The sequence below is a fragment of the Geotrypetes seraphini genome, chromosome 9 (assembly GCF_902459505.1).
Source record: "Geotrypetes seraphini chromosome 9, aGeoSer1.1, whole genome shotgun sequence".
Classification (NCBI taxonomy): domain Eukaryota; kingdom Metazoa; phylum Chordata; class Amphibia; order Gymnophiona; family Dermophiidae; genus Geotrypetes; species Geotrypetes seraphini.
Window position 1 is genome coordinate 161,878,165 of NC_047092.1, and position 21,244 is coordinate 161,899,408.

The 21,244-nt window shown below is 41.2% G+C and overlaps 1 protein-coding gene across 1 annotated transcript in view; it reads right to left on the bottom strand.

The window, feature by feature from the left end:
- Nucleotides 1-17,473, bottom strand: part of CCNL1 (cyclin L1) — a 75,188-nt gene extending 57,715 nt beyond the window's left edge. The window contains exons 1-3 of the mRNA XM_033957639.1: nt 17,028-17,473; nt 16,657-16,731; nt 15,738-15,847 (exon numbers count right to left, since the gene is read on the bottom strand). Of these exons, the coding sequence (XP_033813530.1) occupies nt 15,738-15,847; nt 16,657-16,731; nt 17,028-17,273 (431 nt within the window). The 5' untranslated portion in view covers nt 17,274-17,473. The remainder of the gene's footprint in view (nt 1-15,737; nt 15,848-16,656; nt 16,732-17,027) is intronic.
- Nucleotides 17,474-21,244: the final 3,771 nt, after the last annotated feature.

Sequence of the window (21,244 nt, forward strand, 5' to 3'; positions counted from 1 at the left end):
TGTGCATTTAGAACAGGACACTGGAGCATGAAGACGAAGAACGTTCTGGGACACCAACCTGAGTGACAATTTCAGAAATGTGGATGCCATTGATTGAAGAATATCTACTAAAAAGATAGCAGAGACCCTGGAGATATCCTGAAAATGAGTAGTATCAAGGTAGTGTTGTCCAAGTCCTAGAATCAGTACTTTTCTCCAACTGCTCCAGCTGAGGTCTGACCTCCAGAACAAGATTCTCTGGAATCTTTTAACGGATGGACTTACCAAGGATTGGCAAGACACCAGCATTCCTCCACCTGAGGGTTACCCATCCCCAGCTCACTTCAAGCAATAGAGGTCCTAATTTCCATCTACTTTGTCCATTAAGATGAAGAAGAAACCCCAAAATAGAAAACATTTGAATCCCGAGTTCACAGTTCAATCATATCCAATTCAGCATGGGAAAACACTTCACTGGTGTGAAAGTCTCTTTATAAACTCTTATATCCAACAACTTCAACTGGTGTTATGAAAATTAGGTTCTATGTAAATGTAAGTCTTAGATTCATCCCGAGTCAAACAGAATTTGGGTCAAATCAAGAAAAGTTGTTACCACAAAGGTAACAGGCTGATGCTCAGAAGACAGAGCTCACCTCAGTAACTGTGCTCTATAAGCAAAGGGAGAAATTTACCACCCACAGGAACATTAGAAAGGTTCTCCTCCCCCAATGCTCCCTTGGATTATGGACCTATTTCCATGCCACTCTCTTGATCATTCCCTTCCCCTAATTCCACAGGACTTTCATATTCCTCAGTATAGGATTCTCAGATCATCTCCTCCTTTTCTGGGTTGACACCTTCACCTACCATTTATTTAGCTAAGGACCTACACTTCCAGAGTTCAATCTGTATTCATCGAGGTTATGAGGTGATACTTTCCCTGGCCTTCAAAATCCCTTTGGTCCTACAGAAAGTGTATGGGATAGGGGCTCAGGGACCTGATGGGCCTCCGAGAGGTATCTAGTTAAAAATGGGAAGCCTCCTCTTCTTTTTCCATGGGTAATTTATCCCCTTCATCACAGATTTTAAAACACGAGAAAGCTCTCAGCCAAATGGGTTCCCAAAAGTCCCAATATGTTGACCAGAAGCATGATTGAGTGGTTGCCTCACAATCCATTTTGGACTGATTTCAGCAGGATCCTGTGGGATCTTTGAACCAACTCTTAACTATGATCCAGAAATCAAACAAAACAATGCAAAAGAAAGGAAAGAACGATTCCCCATGTCCCTAGAAGTTCAAGAAACAGAAGTCAAAGTAAGGTGTTGGTGTCTGTCTTCCTGCACAAAGATGGAATTTTGCTTGTAGATTACCTGGAAAAGGGTGCAAACATCACAGCAAAGTACTACGTTGCACTTCTCGACAAATTGAAGCAGCAACTGGTCTCCAAACGCTGAGGCAAGCTTTCAAAGAAAAATCTTGTTTCTTCAAGACAATGCCACTGCTCACAAAGGAGCCATTACACAGCAGAAATTGGCAGATCTTTGCTTTGAAGTTCTGAAACACCTGGCCTACTTACCTGATTTGGCCCCTTCAGACTACTACCTCTTTCCTAACCTCAAGAAACATCTCAAGGGAAGAATGTTTTCAAGTAATGAAGATTCCACATTAGCTGCGGACGAGTGGTTTGCAGCACAATAAAAATAATTTTTCCTGGATGGGTTAAAGAAGTTAGAACAATGAAGTCATAAGTGTGTGGAGCTCAGTGTTGAATATGTAGAGTAAATAAAAGGTTTTTCACTCCCATAGCTTGTTTTCTTTACAAAGTCAAGGACAGCCCCTCCTCATAAACAGCTAGATCTCAGTACAGCAAGATGACCCACTTCCATTTCCTGAAATATGAGGAAAGAGACCTACAGAGTTTGAATCAACCTCATCTGCAAACTGCAATTGATTCAAAATAATGCAAAAAGCCACATTTAAACTAAACAAATTTGATTCTGTCATACCGTACTTCAGTGCACGCATTACCTTCAAGCTATCTTATCTAATGTTGCACATCCTATATGCAAACTCAGCAGAGCCTCTCAAAATTTTCATCGATTTCTGGCTAACCTGGACCAGAAATCTCAAGAAACTTCTAATCTTTCCTTCACCAAGAGGAGTTAAAATAAGCGCATATTTAACACATTACTCACTTACTTCGGCACAAAGATCTGGAATGGTCTCCCAATATCCATCAAGGCAGAACCCAACTACCTTAGATTTTGGAAGAAACTTAAGAGTCCTCTGAAGAAATATACACCACTGCCAATTATTATGCTCGACAACAAATCTACACAACTTCGTTTGGCCGTTTACCACGCGGCCCTCCTTTATAGCCACAAAGCAGATCTTCTCCTTCTACCTTATACATCACTCCTGATATGTAAATTAATCCACTGTATTGTGTATCTGTTGTTATCTCTACAGTTCCCTTAAAATAGCCTCATCTTCACTGTATTTCAGTAAAATCCCCTTAGTATGTTGTTGCCTTATAACTACTATGTTCTCCTAAACATATGTAAATCTCTTAAGTCACCTTGAACCTAGTTGGGCATAGAGCAACTCAGAAATTGCTTATAGATTAGATATTGATAGAAGCAGACAATCCAACCCAACATATCTGGCATACTTTAACATTTAAAACTAGCTACATTCCACCAGAAATGGTGAAATTTAGTCATACCTGTTAATTTGCTTTCCTTGAGTCCTACCATATCTGATGGAACAAGTATTTTTATTTTTATTTTTTTAATTTATTCAATTTTTCTATACCGTTCTCCCAGGGGAGTTCAGAACGGTAGGTTATGTCCCCTTCCTCCCAAAAGATGGAGGGAGATACTGATTTTTCCAGTGACATGGTACATAGGCCGGTACCTTCTGGTATACCCCTACAAAAGCAATCCAATATACCACACCTATTTCCCATCTGACAACTGTGGCATACAATTTTAATGCATATCTACATCCACCACCAACAGAAATCTTTCAGGATGGGTCCCAGACTGGTATGGCATGACTCAAGGAAAGGAAATTAACAGTATTATTAAATCTGACCTTCCTTACTGTCTCCGCCATACTGTCTGAATAACTCAATGTGTGTGTGTGTGGGGGGGGGGGGGGGGGGAGAGGGAAGGGACAGAGAGAAAGCCTTCTATGTAAGTGCTCTTCCAAAGGCTGATTGTCCACTGGCAAGAACATTGTGAAACATTGCAAACTCAAAGGAATATAACAATGACCAGGTTTCTGCCCTACAGACATCCTCAGGTTAGACTGCCTGGGCTTCTAACCTGCCTGGGCTTCTAACCTGCAATCCTCTCGACACCTGCTTGCTCGAACAAATGTAAGCCATCTCAACACTTGCCTTGATACAACAAGCAATGGAAAATAGAGAGATCAAAAGCTCTTTCATGGGCCATGGAATGAAGAAACCATTTGAGAGGTGGAGGAATTAATTTCCTGCACATGATAGGGTAGAACATTCAGGACATTTGCAGAGTTAGACTGAGGATCTGAAATTCATTGTAGAAAGGAGGGCAAAGGAAACTGATTCACACAAAAAAGGAAAATCCCCTATTGGTAGAAAGCATTTCTTTTTCCAGATTTTGATCCCACAAGGGCAGGGCTGGCCTGACCAAAGTGGGCACACAAGTGTGTGGACCCTCCCCCCCCCCCCAGCAAAGGAGCACAATGTCTGTACATGCTAAGGATATCCTAGGGATCAAGCAGAAAGCAAACACTGCAAACTAAATCTTGGGTAGCTAAGAGTCAAGCCCTGCTCAAACCCCTTATAGAAAAACTCCAGTATATCTAGATCTTGCATTCTTATACTAAAAGACTCTCCACACTCAGACATGCACCAATAAGATGGAGTGTTGTACAGGTCTTAAGGAAGGAGGCTATCATGGAGGGAGAGAAACCCAAACCCATGAAGTGCCACACTTCAAGGGCCAGACCATAAATCAGAAAGTATTGGGAGCCTCCCTCTTTACCAGGCTCTGCCTCAGCCCCTAGGGAAAGGAAATAGAGGCTCCACAAACGAGATCAAGATTACCCAGCCAGTCTGGAGCAACTAGGAGGGCTGACACATGATTTTTCACAGAACCAACCCGATTAAAGCCACAGGGGAAAGAAATCCAAGAGTTCCTAAGCCACAGCTGCATTCAGGAATAGATGCCAGCTGAGTAAACTAACCTCCTATAGCTAGAGAAGTGTTTTGGCCTTTGAGGTTAGCTTCAATGCTATTAGGTCAAAAGACAGGCTGACCCCCACAAGAAACCCAAGAGCTGAAGTCCAATGGGCCCAGCTTCTACTCCTCAGGGTTTAATCTAAGCAACTACGAAAATTCATCTGAATACTGGTCTGAGATATGTGGACCACTCAAATATGCTACTTGGCCCTCTGGCAAATGCTTGCTGCTGCATGAGCCACTTCTCAACTTTTAGCTCCCCCTTACCTGTTTAAATATGACCATGGCCATGGCACTTCCTGACATCCCTCATACTGCTTTCCCTCATATGGGAAGAAACTGTGGTAGTCAGCCAGATGGCGCTCATCTCTAGCCAACTGAATGCACAGGACACTTGCAGACAGGACCATAGCCCCATGATAATCAATCCAAAAAATGTCAACCCCCAAAGGCTGGCGTTGGTGGTCACTGTAATCCATTCTGGATGAGACAAACTCCCTTCAAGAGATGCTGGGAACTGTCACACCAACAGACTCCTTCCTACCACAGATAGTAGAAGCAAATGAACCTTGAGGTACTGCAACCTCAGGGCCCAATCTAATCAAGCTGCTTTAAGGGGTCACATGTGAGACCAGGCCCATGGAAGCACCGCCAGAGTCATCGCCATGGAACCTAGGAACTGCAGACAGTACATTATAGCCTCTAGAGCATATGGCCTGTGCTTCCTGCCCTATAACTTGCACATTTGCTCCTTTGAGGAACACTGCTCTCAAGGGCTTGTCAAACAGGGCTTCTAGGTATCCCAAGCACTGTGGTGGGGACAGAAGGCTTTTGGAAAGCTTGATGATCCTTGAATCATCGGGGCCATAACTGTTCCAAAATCAGCCTCCAAAATGGTCTTACCAGCCAGTCATGGAGATAAGGGAGGATATGAAATCTCTCTGTGTGAAGCTGGGCCACAACACCACCACCACTTTGGAGAAGGCTCAAAGGGCTGCTGCAAAGCAAAAAGACCATGCCTGAATGTCTACACAGAAGCTCAGAAGACACTTGTGGTTGACTTTGATGGGAACATGGAGTTAAATCTCTGCCAAGACCAGGAAATAAGGGAATTTGCTTGGGCACATCAAGACAATGACTGAGTGCAGCATCACCATCCAGATAGCTAATCTGCCTTTGAGCAAGAGATCCTTTGCAAGATAAATGACATTGACCTAAGGATTAATCCAGGTTCTCTTAAAGCTAGCTCCTTAAGCTTCACTCCCCCCCCCCACCACACACACCAATGAGGTTCTGAATTAGCTTTATGGGGAAGAAAAGCAGTATCACTGTCCTGAAATGGATCTTCCAGCCCATGTGTGGCAAGTGACCAGCGTTTAAAGACTTTTGGGCTACTGCCCAAGGATAACAACTGTGAGGCAGTCTCAGCCCAAAGTTCCAGATGGACTGTGCCCCAACTAACTACTAAAGAGACCCAAGCCTGGATAGTACCTGTGACCAGCTGCAGCCAGAAGGCATAGACCCCAGCAACTAACCTGACTCAGGATTCCTGAGGACTGTGCCCTTCTGCCCCTTCTTCTACTTCCCCGTGGGTCCTTGGGATCCCACCTACCAGCTCTGACTCAGGCTCTCATCCAGACCTGTATTGTTCAGTTGTTGATTGGATGAATTCCTTAGTTCAGAGAGTCCAGTATAGCCTGTCAGTTTCTCACTCTGTCAAATTTGTCAAGATTGTCAGCTACTGCAACGTGAACTGCATACTCAGGTAACAAGCACCTCACTAGAGCTACCCCAATAGCCCCTACGATCACCATCAGGCTGGTAAGTCTGTGGTGGCTCTGCCCACCAACCAGACATACTGCCCCCAAGGGTCAACCCAGAGGAGAGCCGGGGGGGGGGGGAGGGGAGAGAGAGAAATACTTTGTGCTCATTACTGATGCACCTGCAACCATCTCTCACTATCTAACGTGCACATTCAGGAGAGCTGCTATCCTTTGACCAACTCATGACAAAAGAAAGTGGAGACCAGCCATCATGTCCCTCCTGCCCTACCTCCCCATGACTGAAGCTGAATGGACCCAGCACACAGCAAAGCTAGCACCTGCATTAGCAAAGACTGATTCACCTTGCAGGAAGGGCTATGTACAGCTCCCTGCCAATACCTCCAACCAGGGATCTTTGTGCATTTGCCCCCCACAGGACAGCAGATGAATCTGATTAAGCTTCAATGACAAGCTTTTGGGGTGGGGGATGGTAAAGAGAAACACCCCCAGCCAAATATAGTACCCCAGGACCTTTGCCAGTTTCCGATTCCTGATACCAAGACCTTGGTCCCCCAGAATCCTACCAGTATAGAATTCAGCCCGACAGGCCATGCTGGCCAGTGCCTTACCAAGTCTAAAGATCCCCAAGAGCCAACCAGTGTATAGGAGTACCCCCTCACCTCCCCCCAAACAGAAAGGACAGGCTGCAGGTACAAGCGAAGAAACACTGACAAAATGGCTGGCATTCCCACCAATTCACTGGACTTGTACATCTTTGGTTGAGATTCCATCCACATTAAGGATCCCCTGATGTGACTCTCTCAAACTCCCCACAAATTTATTTCTGCAGTCAGAAATAGCCCATCACAGCTGGGGCAGAGAGGACCAAGTAGTGCAGTACCAGTTGGCAGAGTTGCTTATGCACATTACTGGTCTGCAGCCTGCCCATTACTGCTGCTACCGCTAACACTATCTATGGAAAACAGCTTGGAATCTTTATTGCCTCCCTGCTTACTCCTCCAGCTTTAGTGTATATGAAAAAAAACCAACAACAAACCTCCCCCCAAGCTTTCTTTCACTGAAAAACAGGAATAAAACTACTAGGCAGCCAAAGCCAGCACCTCAGGTGATGTGGAAAATTAAACTCTGCACTCTTTGATTTTTGATCTTAGAAATGTATTACACATTTTTATTTTAATCAGGTACTTTAGCTAGATTGCAAGACTTCAGGACAGATAGGGTAGTTTTTCTCAAATACCTAATTTCATTTTAGTTTGATACATTGTAAACCGCTTAGGTCAGTAAAATGCAGGATTGGTATATCAAATCTTAAATAAACAAACATACTGGGTAAAGTCTGTGAACCAAACACTAAGGCTGTTAAGCTCAACTACAAGAATGGACCTTAGCTTGCATTCTGAGGAGCTTGGCCTGTACCAGCTGCACTAGCCTAAACCACTTTACTGTCTACTGGAGAGAGAGAAATAATGGAGAATTCCAGAAGGTATCAGCCTAGGCACTGATGTCACTGGAAAATCAGTATCTATTTCCATTTGCTGATAGGAGAGGTACATAGCCTAGTTACGATACAGGATAAGAAAACTTTTTAACCCAAAATATCATGTACCCTCATATGCAATATAAAGGAATTATGGAAATAAGGAATTCAAAAAAGTGCAAACTAAAGATGATATCTGATCTCTGAAGCAGGGAATGCTTAACAGAAAAACACCCAACCTCCTGCAAAAAAAAAGAAAATCAAACTGCATTGCTTCAAACATATTTCCAGTACAAAGATTGCCAGGTAGGGCTTCTAAATGAAGAAGATTCATCTTTTTTCTTTAAGAAATGTACTAGCAATATTGATACAAATTAGAAATAAAAAATTTATAGAAGAGATACAATGACCGGCAGCAGAAGAGTTTGATTTTGTATCCTAACTTTAGGGGGTCCCTCACATATAAAGACCTCTCAGGAAAGCTTCCTCCCCCCACCTCTGATAAATGACCTTATCAAAGGGTGGTTACCCAATACGAATAAAAGAATCAGCAGTAGCACAGCATACTATGGATGAAAATAATTTCCCCTCTGGTAACAACTTCAAGAATACCAACAAGCTGTTGGAAAGGGGAGGGGGATGTGTTAATATAAATAGAATGTTAAGACCTAACCACAAGCAGTTTCTGCTCCTACTTGGTACCACTAATGTCTGTGTGTCTGAGGCAAAGGGCTTATTGGCTCTGAAGTACTGTGTTCAATAGTTTGCTCCCCTCTACTTTTGCCTTTAAGTTTAAAATATACTATATCCATTTCCACTGTAACCACAGCTGGGCCTTCTGGTGAGGGATGGATATTAATACAAATTGCAAAAGATCACAGAGGAGACAAACAGTTAAGCTTCAACAGCCTAACAAGTATCAGGCCCAGGGTCCCCTAGTTTTTGAAATGGTTTCTCAAGTCACACTTAAGAGTCTACCATCTTCCCTGCGATGAGAGGGATGATGCTCATGCCTCCGGGCGACATAATAGCTTTGGAAGCTGTCTGATCAATAGGTGTCAATTGATCCTTCTGGAACTTTGTAAATTTACAAAGTGCAACTCTAAGCTGGCTACTCAGGACAGGGTACTTTGGGTGTCTGGCTCAAGTAAATGAATGTGAACAGAAACTCAGACCCAGATGCTCTAAAATCCTGCGAGTTGCTATGGTGCCAGCAAATTGTGCAATTTGAAAATGATGATCAATGTTCAAACAACTTTGCATGCAAATGAGATTCACGGAGGTCCACGGAAATCCCATCTGATCAGTCATTGGAAAAAAATGACCGACACACAATAGTCCATGGAAAGAAGCATGAATGTGCGCATGTGCATCAGCCATAGGAGTGGCTTATAGCATCGCATCATAGGCACACATCTTAAAGGGAGGGAAGGGGAGCAGCAATATATGAAAACATTTTTTTACACTGCTTTGGCAGGACAAGTGTTCCCCTCACGCAATCGCCTCCAAATATGATGAACTTCTACCCCGCATGCAATGGGCAACCTGAGCTTTGATGCACGCGGCTCAGATGTTTTTATTAATGCTACCGGTACCCCCGGACCAGTGGTAATTTTGGAGCGCTAGAAGACGATGATTCATTTTGTGCATTAACAAGCGATGTCAGAGCATTGCTCAGAACGCTAATTTTAACATTGATGACCTCGTTGTACATTTACATAGCAGAGTTGGAAGATGCTAGGAAGCAAAGAAAAGAAACCTCTACTTTAGCTTAGTAAGGGGGGGGGGGGAGATTTGTCTCTAGTATATGCTGGGTTTCATGAAATTACTCAAGGGTCCAAGATACCATAATGCCACTCAGCACCAAAAAGTCATTGGTAATTAACTGAAAACCTGATTTTTATTTTTTAAACAGTTTTATGGCAAGGTGCTCATGCTTGTTAGTGCATTTTGGGCTTGATGTTAAAAAAAAAAAAAAATACAGTCCACAAAATTGTTTTTTTTTATATGTACACACAATACATGCCAAAGCAACATACTAAATGAAAACAGGACACAGAGGTCCAAGAAGGCCAAGACAGATGCAGTATCAGACAGTTGAAAAAAGCTCACTGATCAACTGTGAGGAGCAGCAGATAAAACAAAAGTTCTACATGTGTGGAACATGTGTGGAAGATGCATCTGTCTGCCTTTAATTACAATTTAAATCACTGCTCATGCCTATTAACACAGATTTTAATAGTGATTAAAGTTAATGCTGTTGATACTGACATGAAAGATAATAATCTGCTCTTCAAAAGCCTCCCCCCAACAGATCTACCTTAAGGATGCAGCAGTAATGCAGCCATGACATTATGCGATAACCTAGCAGTACTAAAGGTTGTGGCCATTTTGAACCCAGTGCAAGCAGAGGCAGGAGCAGTACCCTTAAAGTGACCTTATGTTCTTATGTGAGCAATTCTCACTCTTATCCAGATAGCTAAATAGGTAGTGGGCTCACTGCCCAGATAGTGTTGTGCTGGTCAAAAGGGATATCTAGTGGCGCTAATTGTTAATGCCAAACTAATCTTGCTGCTCTATCACCTCCTCTGATGGAGTTTGTTATCTGATCAATAAACTAATTACAATTAAAATACCTTCTCCAAACTAGCTGTAGACATGCCTGTATTAACATGGCTTTTATGCTGCTAATCAATTTGAATTAGTTTAGTGGTCCTGCCAACATAGCTTCAGTCAGGGACAGAGAACACATTATCAAGCATTATGGGCAGACTGAATATGCATACACCGTAGATCAGTGTTCTTCAGCCGCCGGTCCATGGTGCGATCGATGCTGCGTTATCTTCAGGCCAGCTCCCTCTGCCTCACTGCTGCATTGCACAAAGCCACAGGCAGCGGCTCCTAAGTGCATCCTGTGCCTGAACCGGAAGCCTTCTCTCCGACGTTGCAACATGCTTCCAGATGAAACGCAAGGAGCTGCTGCCCATGGCTTTGCGCAATGCATCAGTGAGGAAGAGGGAGCCGGCCCGACTATAACACCGGGGGAAGCATAAAACGGCCAGTCAGAAGCAGGCCAGAAGGTAAGGCACAGCATGGAGGGAGGGAGACAAAGGTAGGGGGAATTATTTTGGTTTTGAATTTAGTGATTGAATTGTGTCAATTTTGAGAATTTTCATCTGCTATGTCTGTATTTTGCACTGTCAGGAACAAATGCATTTGTTTCTATTTCTCGGGGGGGGGGGGGAAGATGGGGGGGAAGGGGGTGTAGTGCATCTTAAGGTTTGTTTGTATATATTAGTACTTTTAGTTTTTGGTCCCATATTTACATGGGGTTATCTGTTTTCTGGTAGGAATGAATGTTGAGAAGCATACAGTGTGCTTTGTATAGTTTAATTTTGTGGTTAACCATTATGTGTTGTTAATAAGATTATATTATGTGTGGTGTTACAATTAGTACTATTACAGAGGCGGGTCTGGGGCAGAGATGGGCGGGGTCTGGCCCACGACTTAGCCCAGTGTTCTTCAATTGCTGGTCGGCAGACCAATGCCGGTCCACAAAATAATTCTTTTATTTCTGCCGGTCCATAGGTGTCAAAAGGTTGAAGAATACTGCTGTAGATGGTTAGTCTCAGTATAAACAAAAAATGCTATATGAAATCTGCTCTCAGAAAAGCTTATTTGAGAGCTTGGTTTATGAATCAGGAATTACTGGATGACAAAGCAAAGAGACTATAAGAATAATGGTGGATAACTTGAGCTTTTCAAATTCAGCTTCCCAGATTGGCATGTACTTTCTATCCATTTCATATTCAAGTTGTGTGCTTGCACTGCATATACTGTACTAGAGACACAAATATTCAGGGCATGGAGGTATTCCAGTTTGGAAGATTCAAGTTCTGTGCTATTATAGTATAGCATTCAGAGTGGGTTAAATCCCAGTACAAACAAAAAGGTAACATATAAAAATACAGGTCATAGATTAGTTATACAAAATTTATGCTATATACTGTTCAGGGACCTATCTAAATTTATGTTTGTAGATACACTTGACCTATGCAAATCTATTTAACATAAAATCATGTTAACAGAGGCCTCTGCACAGCACCTCCGATCCCCCAATGTTTGGAGATGGCTCATTCTTTTGATCAACTTGTTTTACTAATGGTTATATCGGACATTTCATTATTTCCTCAGGAGTTTCTCAAGGATCTATTATTTCTCCCACCCTCTTTAATACCTATTTATCTCCACTCAACTATTCTTCAAATCATTAGACTTGACTTCACTACATATGTGTATGCTGATATTTAAATCTTATCCACCATAGATCCCTTCTGACAAAACCTACCCTACATCTCCACCATTAATAAGTTGAAATACTTGACTACTTGGCTTGAACATAACAAATTAATTTTTAACCCAAGTCTACAACATTACTTTTCGGTAAACAATCATAGCCAATCTCTTTCTTTCCTCGATTCTATTAAATGATACACCAGTCCCACAAGTCTCTATTATTCTAGAACATTTTTCAGATTTCTTCAGTTATATGTAGCTTTTTTCAAACTCCATCTGCTCTCTCTTATAACCCTCAGCAATCAACGTTTTAGTTCACTTCCTTGTAATTAGCCATTTAGAGTACTGTAATTCATTATACAAAGCTATTTAGATTAAGATCTTAAAAAATACTTCAACTCATTCAAAATACTGCTATCAAATTAGTAACTAGCCACAGGAAATATGTCATCACTCCCCTTCTAAAATTGGCCCATTGACTACCTATATCGCACCGTATCACTTATAAAATATTCCTACTCTTTTTCAAAATCCGCACTGTTGATGTCCTTCTCTATCTCAGTAGACATGCGACACCTTACAATCCCTCATGAACTTTAAGATCCATTAATCAAAATTATCTGGTTGTCCCTACATTCAGAGAAATCCTCTAAGATGCCACTTGTGGCTCTTATCTTTTCTGTACAGGAACCTGAACTATGGAATCTTCTCCCAAACCACTTCAGACTTCATATTTACTCCAATGCTTATCTCTAAGCGCCTTTCTCCAAAAAGCTATATTCCGGTATCATTACAGGTACATTTTAGCTCATCGGTTTGAGCATCAAGATCTTTCCTTTTGTGTTTCCCTCCCCTACTTTTCTATTAATATTGTAATTTCTTTCTCCCTCTCACATCCATATCATGTCTTCATACACTCCTATCCTTTGACTTTTTATTGTAAGCCACTTAGACATTTTATGATAGGTAGGATATCAAACCCTAATAAAACTTAGAAACAGTTTGGTATGAACAATTTTAGATAAAGCATTGTTGAATATGGCTTTTAGACATTTGTATTAACACTGCAGGTTAATTTGGACATGTGGGAAAGCATTCACAGCTTCCTTTTGGGTATAAATATGTGTTTATGTTCTGTGGACTGTCTTTTACAGAAACTATTGCATCATTGTAGATTGATTTCCACTCTGAAGCTGTTGCCGTTAAAATGTTTTAGTTGCAACATCTCGGGCATTCAACTAAAAAAACCCCCAAAAACTACAAAGAGGCCACCTTACTATATGAAGCTCTGTAAAACTAGGGGTTCAATTAAATCAAGCTTCAAGCAACTGTTTGTTCCAAAATGGTGTTATAGTATCCTAGACCCCTGGTGCATTAATTTCATGAAACTTGTTGACATACTTTCATACTCATGCTGTATCAGCCAATTAAAGATGTGCAAATGTCCTAAATTGCTGTCCAAGTATAATTTTCTGAAGGCACTCGCACACAAAAATAGATTATGTGAATGCAGGGATTGAAAACCTTTTAAACACAGAGAGGACTGCTGTCAGAACTATTCCAAGCAAGTCACAGCATTACAAAATGTCATTACTGAAATGCACATAGGTCCATAAACTTGTGCTATATAAGTTTAACTAAACAATGGAAACAGTGGCCATTCTGAAAGTTTGTGAAATACAGGATTTAAAATTACCAAAACTCTAGATGATGACATTTTCTGTGTATGTTACCCATGGTCTTACAGACTGGATAAAATTCAATGCCAGGCTGCATTCGGCCTGCAGGCCACAGTACACCCATCCCTAGAGTAGCTTATATAAAAAAGTCATACTGCTAGGAAACATTTGGTGAATATTCATTCCAAAAACTAGATTAACCTTCTGCAAATTGACTGCAGAATGTTCAAGAATTATTTTATGAATATTCTTAACTAACCCTAGTGCTGTACTTTTAGCTAGGGCATTTTATTAATCTAAATTCCATGTCTCCCATGGAAGGTGGACTGGGTATGTTTCTTTCTCCTTGAAGGGTAACCTGACAAATACTCAAGATGACTTTGGAAAAACCTTTGAAGAGAGCTATAATTATTTCCAATTTTCCTTTTCACGCAATTAAATCTATTTCAAAGCACCTTTTTAAAAAAAAAAAAAAAAAAACAAATCGTGATTTAGTCCTTTAAGAAAATAAAGATCTTACTCTCTTGAGCAAAGACAAAAAAAGATGTAAAGCATCAGCTGGCTGTTTCATATTTATTTATTTATAAATGTTTCTATTAATGTTATTTTACTCAGTGGGAAGACCTATTGTTAATGTGTTTATCTTTAGTAAAAGGCCTTCTTAAATTAGTTATCTGCTACAAGACCCATTTTATTCTTATGGGCCTTGCCGCAGGTAACATGCTCTGTATTAAGACTCCCCCCCCCACTTTATTGTGATAAATCTGTTTTGAAGGAAAGACTAATGAAGTCTTTTACTAATAGCATTATCTACAGCAGAGCCCATAGGGCAGGTAACTTGCGCTATTCTTTAGTAAGAAATGCTGTTGGGGAGAATAGGCATGTAATTCTTGGTACTTTGACACCCCCCCCCTCTAGCTGAGGGTGAAAAGCATAACTTATTTTTGATGTCTGTTTGTAATGGCTCATTTATAGGACCACTTATTTTGCCATGTACAATGTTTTGATAACAATTGAAATGTTTACCCCTTATCCATATCAGATTAAAAATAAAATTCCTATATTAAAATCTAGCATATAAAAAGCATATTTCATGAAAATCTCAGAAAAATCTAAATTAGGATACTCATGGTGATCACCTTTTATACACATTTAAGAGTCAATACAAACAGCAACATCTTAGTTATGCAAAGTGGAATTTAGGGGTCCTTTTATTAAGACGTGCTAACCAATTTAGCGCCCGCTAAATGCTAGGGCACCCTTTATATTCTATGGGCGCTTTAACATTTAGTGCGCCTTAATAAAAAGACCCCCTTAGTTAACTTTGTGGAAAAGTGTTACAACCTAGTAATTTGTTTCATGATGTACAATATTTTAAGGGAAAACCCCACAGATATGTACTGCATGTCAAATCAGGCCAGAGTTAAATATTTAAGGCCAGGCACATTCACTACATCTACTATGTTTTAACATCTGTCAGTTAAGCAGATAGAAATTGGGTCTTGACAGCTGAACTCGGAATTCAAGGAGAGCAACTAACATTAACTTATAATAGTTAAAAGAATTTTAAAATTACACTTACGGAAAATAAACCTGCCCAGAAGATAATACCTGTAAGCCTTGCTCCTGCCTTGAAACTGTTTTGGCTTCAATCCTTTTAAGGTCTCGTATTTTCATATAGCTTGATATTATAAACAATACTCCACTGCTAAAAAAATGAACTGAAAAAAGCTCTCTGATTTTTAATTAATCTACACCAAAGAACATAGCTGTGCAGAAAGCTTGTGCTCAAGCACTTCAGAAAGAAGATGATCAATGGGGAAAGCCATAGCAGGAATATCAAATCAAGGAGTTTGATTTTTCAACCCAAGAGTTTCCACATACAGAGTATAAAACAGAAAGGCAGTCAGTATTTAAAATACTAACACCATAAAATTAGTAATCTGATGCTACTGTGCAAAATGAGATAGTGTTATTCATTTTAAAATTGAGCATACAAAGAATAGTTATTAAAAAGCCTGCAATGTGGAATATTTAACTGCAGACTCACACATGAACTATTATGCACAACCACACAGCAGTGCATTTTAGAGTTTTCATTTCTCAGTCACAGCATGAGAATTTTTTGTGGTCAATGTTTTTTTCTGCTCCAACACAAAAGATCAGAAGAATGTAATGTATACTTGACAGTAACGATGCCACTTAACATATCAACGACCAAATTAACACATTTTTGTTGTTAAAGTTTATCAATTGTGAAATTATAATACAACAAAAAAGTAAAGCTTCTTACCTTTTTCCTCTTAACTGGCGTAGATGGTGAAAAACATTAATTACATCTCTGATACGACGAGGTGCTTCTTCAATTTTTGAAGCGAGATTGATGCAAGCCATGGCAACAATCTGAAAAAAACGTCACTAGCATGAAATACAAGTTTCTACACTAGTTCATGGTATGTGCTTCAAATAGCACTCCCCACAGAAGACTGCATGAAAAGAGAGGGAAGAAGCTGCAAGTGGTCTTCTCCAGGCCAATAACATTAACCAGCCTGCATTTAATAAGCTAGTATTTGTACCATACCAGGGTGATCAATACAATCAAACCTTAGAATATAAATATATTTCAGAAATGAAGCCTCTCTACTAATCTGTAAAAGCAAGACTAACACACAAGACTCACTGTGTAATATACTAGTTAAGTATGATGGAAACATAATAAAAATATTCTCACATGTTGCAGCACAATTATGCGCCATCAGGTAGAAACTCTAGGTTGTCTGTTGGCATAAGGTGGCAAAGCCTGTATTTGTTCATGTGTATATTTCAACTACCAACGTTAAGTCACTAACCCATATTTGGTTAAAGGTTATTAGACCACCTGAGCATTACGAAAACAATGAAAACCCAAACATTCACAGCAATATTAATTCGAACCAAAAAATGGGACTAGATTTTATTTTTTTCCTTAATGAATCACATTTAGACATAATTACGGGGCCACCAGAGTAGGTAACGCTGGTAACCACGGCACCTATTTTTTTTTTTTTTAATTAACTCTATATTTGGCTGCCAGATACCCCCGGAAGTGTGTCCTGCGTCCTCTCCAGCCTCCGGCTCCCAGCATGGCAGGCACGTAATGGCCGCTCAGGCTTCATCGGAAGTATAGAATCAGCGCCTCCCCCCCTCCCTCCCCACAAACCAGCCGTACTCACCTCGAAACTGTGTTTCACGTAGGACTTGGAGTAGAAGAAGCGATGAAACAACACCTGACCCGTGGCCATGGCCACCTGCGAAGAAAAAAGCGCCATGTCAGCGCCGCCATTTTGTGAAGCAGTTTTTCCTCCATTCGCGCAGTCGGCGGAAGCTCGCGCTTCCTTCCCCCCTCCCCCAAACGAAACTACCCCAACTATTCCCCCCCCTGAAATTTACCAGTTGCGCGAGTAGATTTCAACTCTCCCTCCCCCCACTTTTTTTTTTTTTTAGGACAAAGAAGCGCCACAGAGGCGTCGCGATGTGAAAACGTGTGACCCCCCCCCCCCCCAACCAACCCGGAACGGCCACCAACACCCCCCGGCGCCCTCACCTGCGGCAACCGGAGGAGGATGCCGGCGGACTGGATGAGTTCACAGCCCAGGATGCGCAGATCCGTCTCGGAGTGCAGGTCCAGGCCATCCTGCATGGACGGGGTGGGAGAAAGCCTCTCCTCCGGGATTAGCGAGTTGTCGATGGTGAGGTAGACTTCGGAGTAGACGCGGTCCCCGATGAGGATGCCGCCGTCGGTGCTGCGGGAAGAGGCGCCAGCGGCGGCAGGGTGAGCACCGGACGCCATGACGCGCGAGCGGCTTCGGCAGCAGAAGGAAGAATGAAAGGAACAGCCGGGACCTGTCTGTGACGCAGCCGCCGCCCGCGGGACAGGAGAACGCCCCTCTCTGACTGGCGGTCGCCGCGTATCCGTCCGCTGAGGTCAGCTTACGACACGAAATAGTCCCCCCCACCTTCCCAGATTTCTCGCCCCAGAAAGATGAGGGCGGCTGCTTGCTCGTGCAAAGCCTTGTGAGCCGCAGATGATGTAATGTCGTGTAATAAAAGTGACCTGAAGCGTAATGTGATCTTTGCGTCATCTCTCTGGTAGCACAAAGCTACCTCGCCTTCCTGGGTTACAATCAAAACGTTTACATATTATATACAGATATTAATAATTAACTAATAATAAATATTTATTCTTATTCCTGGGCTCAATGACTTGTCCAGAGTCACAAGGAGCTGCAATGGGAAGTGAACCTATTTCCCAGGTTCTCAGACCACTGCACTAACTACCAGGCTGCTTCTCCATTCCTTTCCTGGTTAGTATTTTTGGAGCCTATATGCTCCTATTTGGACTGGTTATAATCATTTGATTCTATAACCATAATTAATGCATAGTATGTAAATTCAGAGCACAGGTTTTTTTTCCTCTTTATACTTACATTGTAAGTGCTTTGGAGCAAGGACTTACAGTACCTGAACATTCAAAACCTGTGCAAGTGTAGTACCGTATGTGTCATCATGCAGTATAGTAAACAGAGGCAATAAATACAAATCTGTTTAATTATTATTATAAAACTTGCTTGACCTATTTTTCCAATCAAGGCACTGCAAATCAGTTCATAATGAAAAAAAAAAAATCCAGACCAAACAAATTATGCTACACACACAACACAAAAGAAGAAACCCTAGACCTGTATCTCTAGGCTTTCTCCCCTCACAAGTTCTCACTTGAAACACTTGATAAAAATTTTGTAAAAGTCTTCAGTCAAATTTACATTTATCAGAGCAAAACTGAGGCTAATCCAAACAATTGGAGGGGGGGGGGAATCTCCAAGTAAATGTCAGACAAGAAGTGAAGCCCATGATGAGTCAATCTGTCAACCGTACATTGATCAGTATGTAAGGCCTGATGAATCAGAATCAGCACTTTAAAATTAATCCAATAACTAACCAGGAGCCAATGCTGGAAAGCAAGCAATGGGAAGATTTGATTGAACCTCCTCTCTCCCATCAATATCTTTACAGATGTGCTCTGAATTAGTTGGAGCTGTCACTATAAGCTGGCAGAAGATCATTATACTTTATAATAAAAACATGATGGCAGATAAAGGCCAAATGGCTCATCCAGTCTGCCCATCCACAGTAACCATTATCTCTTCCTCTCTCTAAGAGATCCCAAGTGATCCCAAGAGATCCCAGGCTTTCTTGAAATCAGACACAGGCTCTGTCTCCACCACCTCTATCAGGAGACTGTTCCACGCATCTACCACCCTTTCAGTAAAAAAGTATTTCCATAGATTACTACGGAGCCTATAACCTCTTAACTTCATCCTATGTCCTCTCAATCCAGAACTTCCTTTCAAATGAAAGAGACTTGACTCATGCACATTAACGCCACATAGGTATTTAAATGTCTCTATCATATCTCCCCTCTCCCACCTTTCCTCCAAGGTATACAGATTGAGATCTTTAAGTCTGTCCCCATACTCCTTATGACGAAGACCAAGCACCATTTTAGTAGCCTTCTGGACCAACTCCATCCTTTTTATATCTTTTTGAAGGTGCAGTCTCCAGAATTGTACACAATATTCTAAATGAGGTCTCACCAGTCTTATACAGGGGCATCAATACTTCCTTTTTCCTACTAGCCATACCTGTCCCTATGCACCCTAGCAGGATAAGATGTGTGTGTAGCAACACCCTAAAATCATAGCTGCTCAAGCAAGATTTGAGTCTTATAATTTTATGTAAAAGGGCCTCATCACTGGCAATATGAGGCCCTCAAAGAAAGAGATGAATTTTAAAGGAACCCTAATTTAGCAAAGTTATCCGCTTAAAACCTAAGCAGTTTACAAAACACAATCATAAAAAAACAGCAATAACACAAAATACAAAAATAAAACATTAAAAACCGCTACAGTCAAGATAAATTAGAGCTAGTTTTTTTTTTTTTTTTTTTTATAAATTTTTATTGTTACATCATAACAAACTCAAGCAAAAAATACAAGATATGAAGAAAATAATTCAAATTAAAATATAAACATAAACAAGCCCACATTATTGAGGGTTGACTAATCCTGTCACAGTTTTTATCCTCCAGAAAGTAATATAAGAAACTAAACATCAGTCAATAAACTATAACACCAGGCAATAAATCTCTATATTCATTCCTTCTCAGCTTCTGCATTAGTAACAGGTAATATATCTAATTTAGGTTTATCTATAAGAAAATTCTCTAAATGAGCTGGATCTAAAAATATATATTTAGTATTCTGAAAAGTCACTAAACATTTACAGGGGAACTTAAGAAAAAATGATGCACCTACACCCAAGGTTTTATCCTTGAGTTGCAGGAATTGCTTCCTCCTGTATTGTGTCTGTCTAGAGACATCTGGAAAGATATTTATCTGTTGACCACAGAACAGGGCATTTTTGTTCAAAAAATACAATTTAAGTATATCTTGTTTCTCTATTTCAGTCATAAAAGTGACTAATAATGTTGCTCTCTTGGCTATATAATCTTTTGATGATTCAAGAAATTGGGAAATGTTTAAACTATCAGGGGATACTAGTTGATCTTCCCCCCTTCTTCTGATATTTTTTTAATGCCAGTAGGCAAATAATAAAGATTATCTGGAATGAACTTTTCTAAACCTGTATAGGAAAGTATATCTTTAAAATACATTTTTAGTAGTTCCAAAGGAGAGAGAAAATGGGAAATAGGAAAATTCAAAAACCTGAGGTTTCTAGATCTCATAACATTTTCCATTTTTTCCAACTGAAGATGTAATATAGTATTATCCTTGACATGAGATACAACACATGATTGCATTGCAACAACAGATGTTTCTACTTTATCCAATTTCTTCCCCATATTTGCCAATTGAGAATCATGCTCAGCCACTTTCTTTGTAATTTCTGAGGAAAACTGACAAAGTTGAACTACAGTGCCCTGTATAGAGTTCTCAATTCTATTTACTACAGTCCAGACATCTTGCAACGTAATCTGTTTATTGCCTATCTCAGGCCTAGAAATAGGACCAATAGGCATTGAAACAGGAGATACCGTAAAGGATTGTTCACCCTCAGATACATTTTTAGAATCCAGTTCTAAAGGTAATGGAGAGGCTGAATCTGACCCTGATATGGATACAGAGTCTGCCTTCTCCCTTAATTGTGTAAGAGGCTGAGGTGGAGGCGTGGGTTCGCCAGAAGAGATAGAAGCAGATTGGGATCGAATTTCAAGCCTACCTTCTGTAGGAGTCACAGTTGAAACGGAAAGATGACGATCCATCGGTCCAATCACATTCAGGGAAGAAGATATGATCTTAGCTTTCCGTTTTCCCATGGTAATTCCCTTTGTTACTCCTCGCTCCTCGTGGCTCCTCGTGGCTACAAAGGGGCAGGACCTGCCCCTTTGGCCACACCCCTTCGGACACGCAGCCTTGGACACGCGGGCCGCGTTCCGCGGCTCACCAGTTCTTTTGTAGGGAGAGAGGACCTCCTCTCCGAGTCGGCAAGTGCCGGGTGGTGGCTGCAGGGGTGCCTGACTGGAGGAAAATCGCTGGCAGACTCAGTCAGCCCTCTTTTTCTCCGCGGCTCACCAGTTCTTTTGTAGGGAGAGAGGACCTCCTCTCCGAGTCGGCAAGTGCCGGGTGGTGGCTGCAGGGGTGCCTGACTGGAGGAAAATCGCTGGCAGGCTCAGTCAGCGCTCAATTAGAGCTAGTTTTGATGATAATCCAGCCCAACTAAACCAGATATTCTCACATTTTG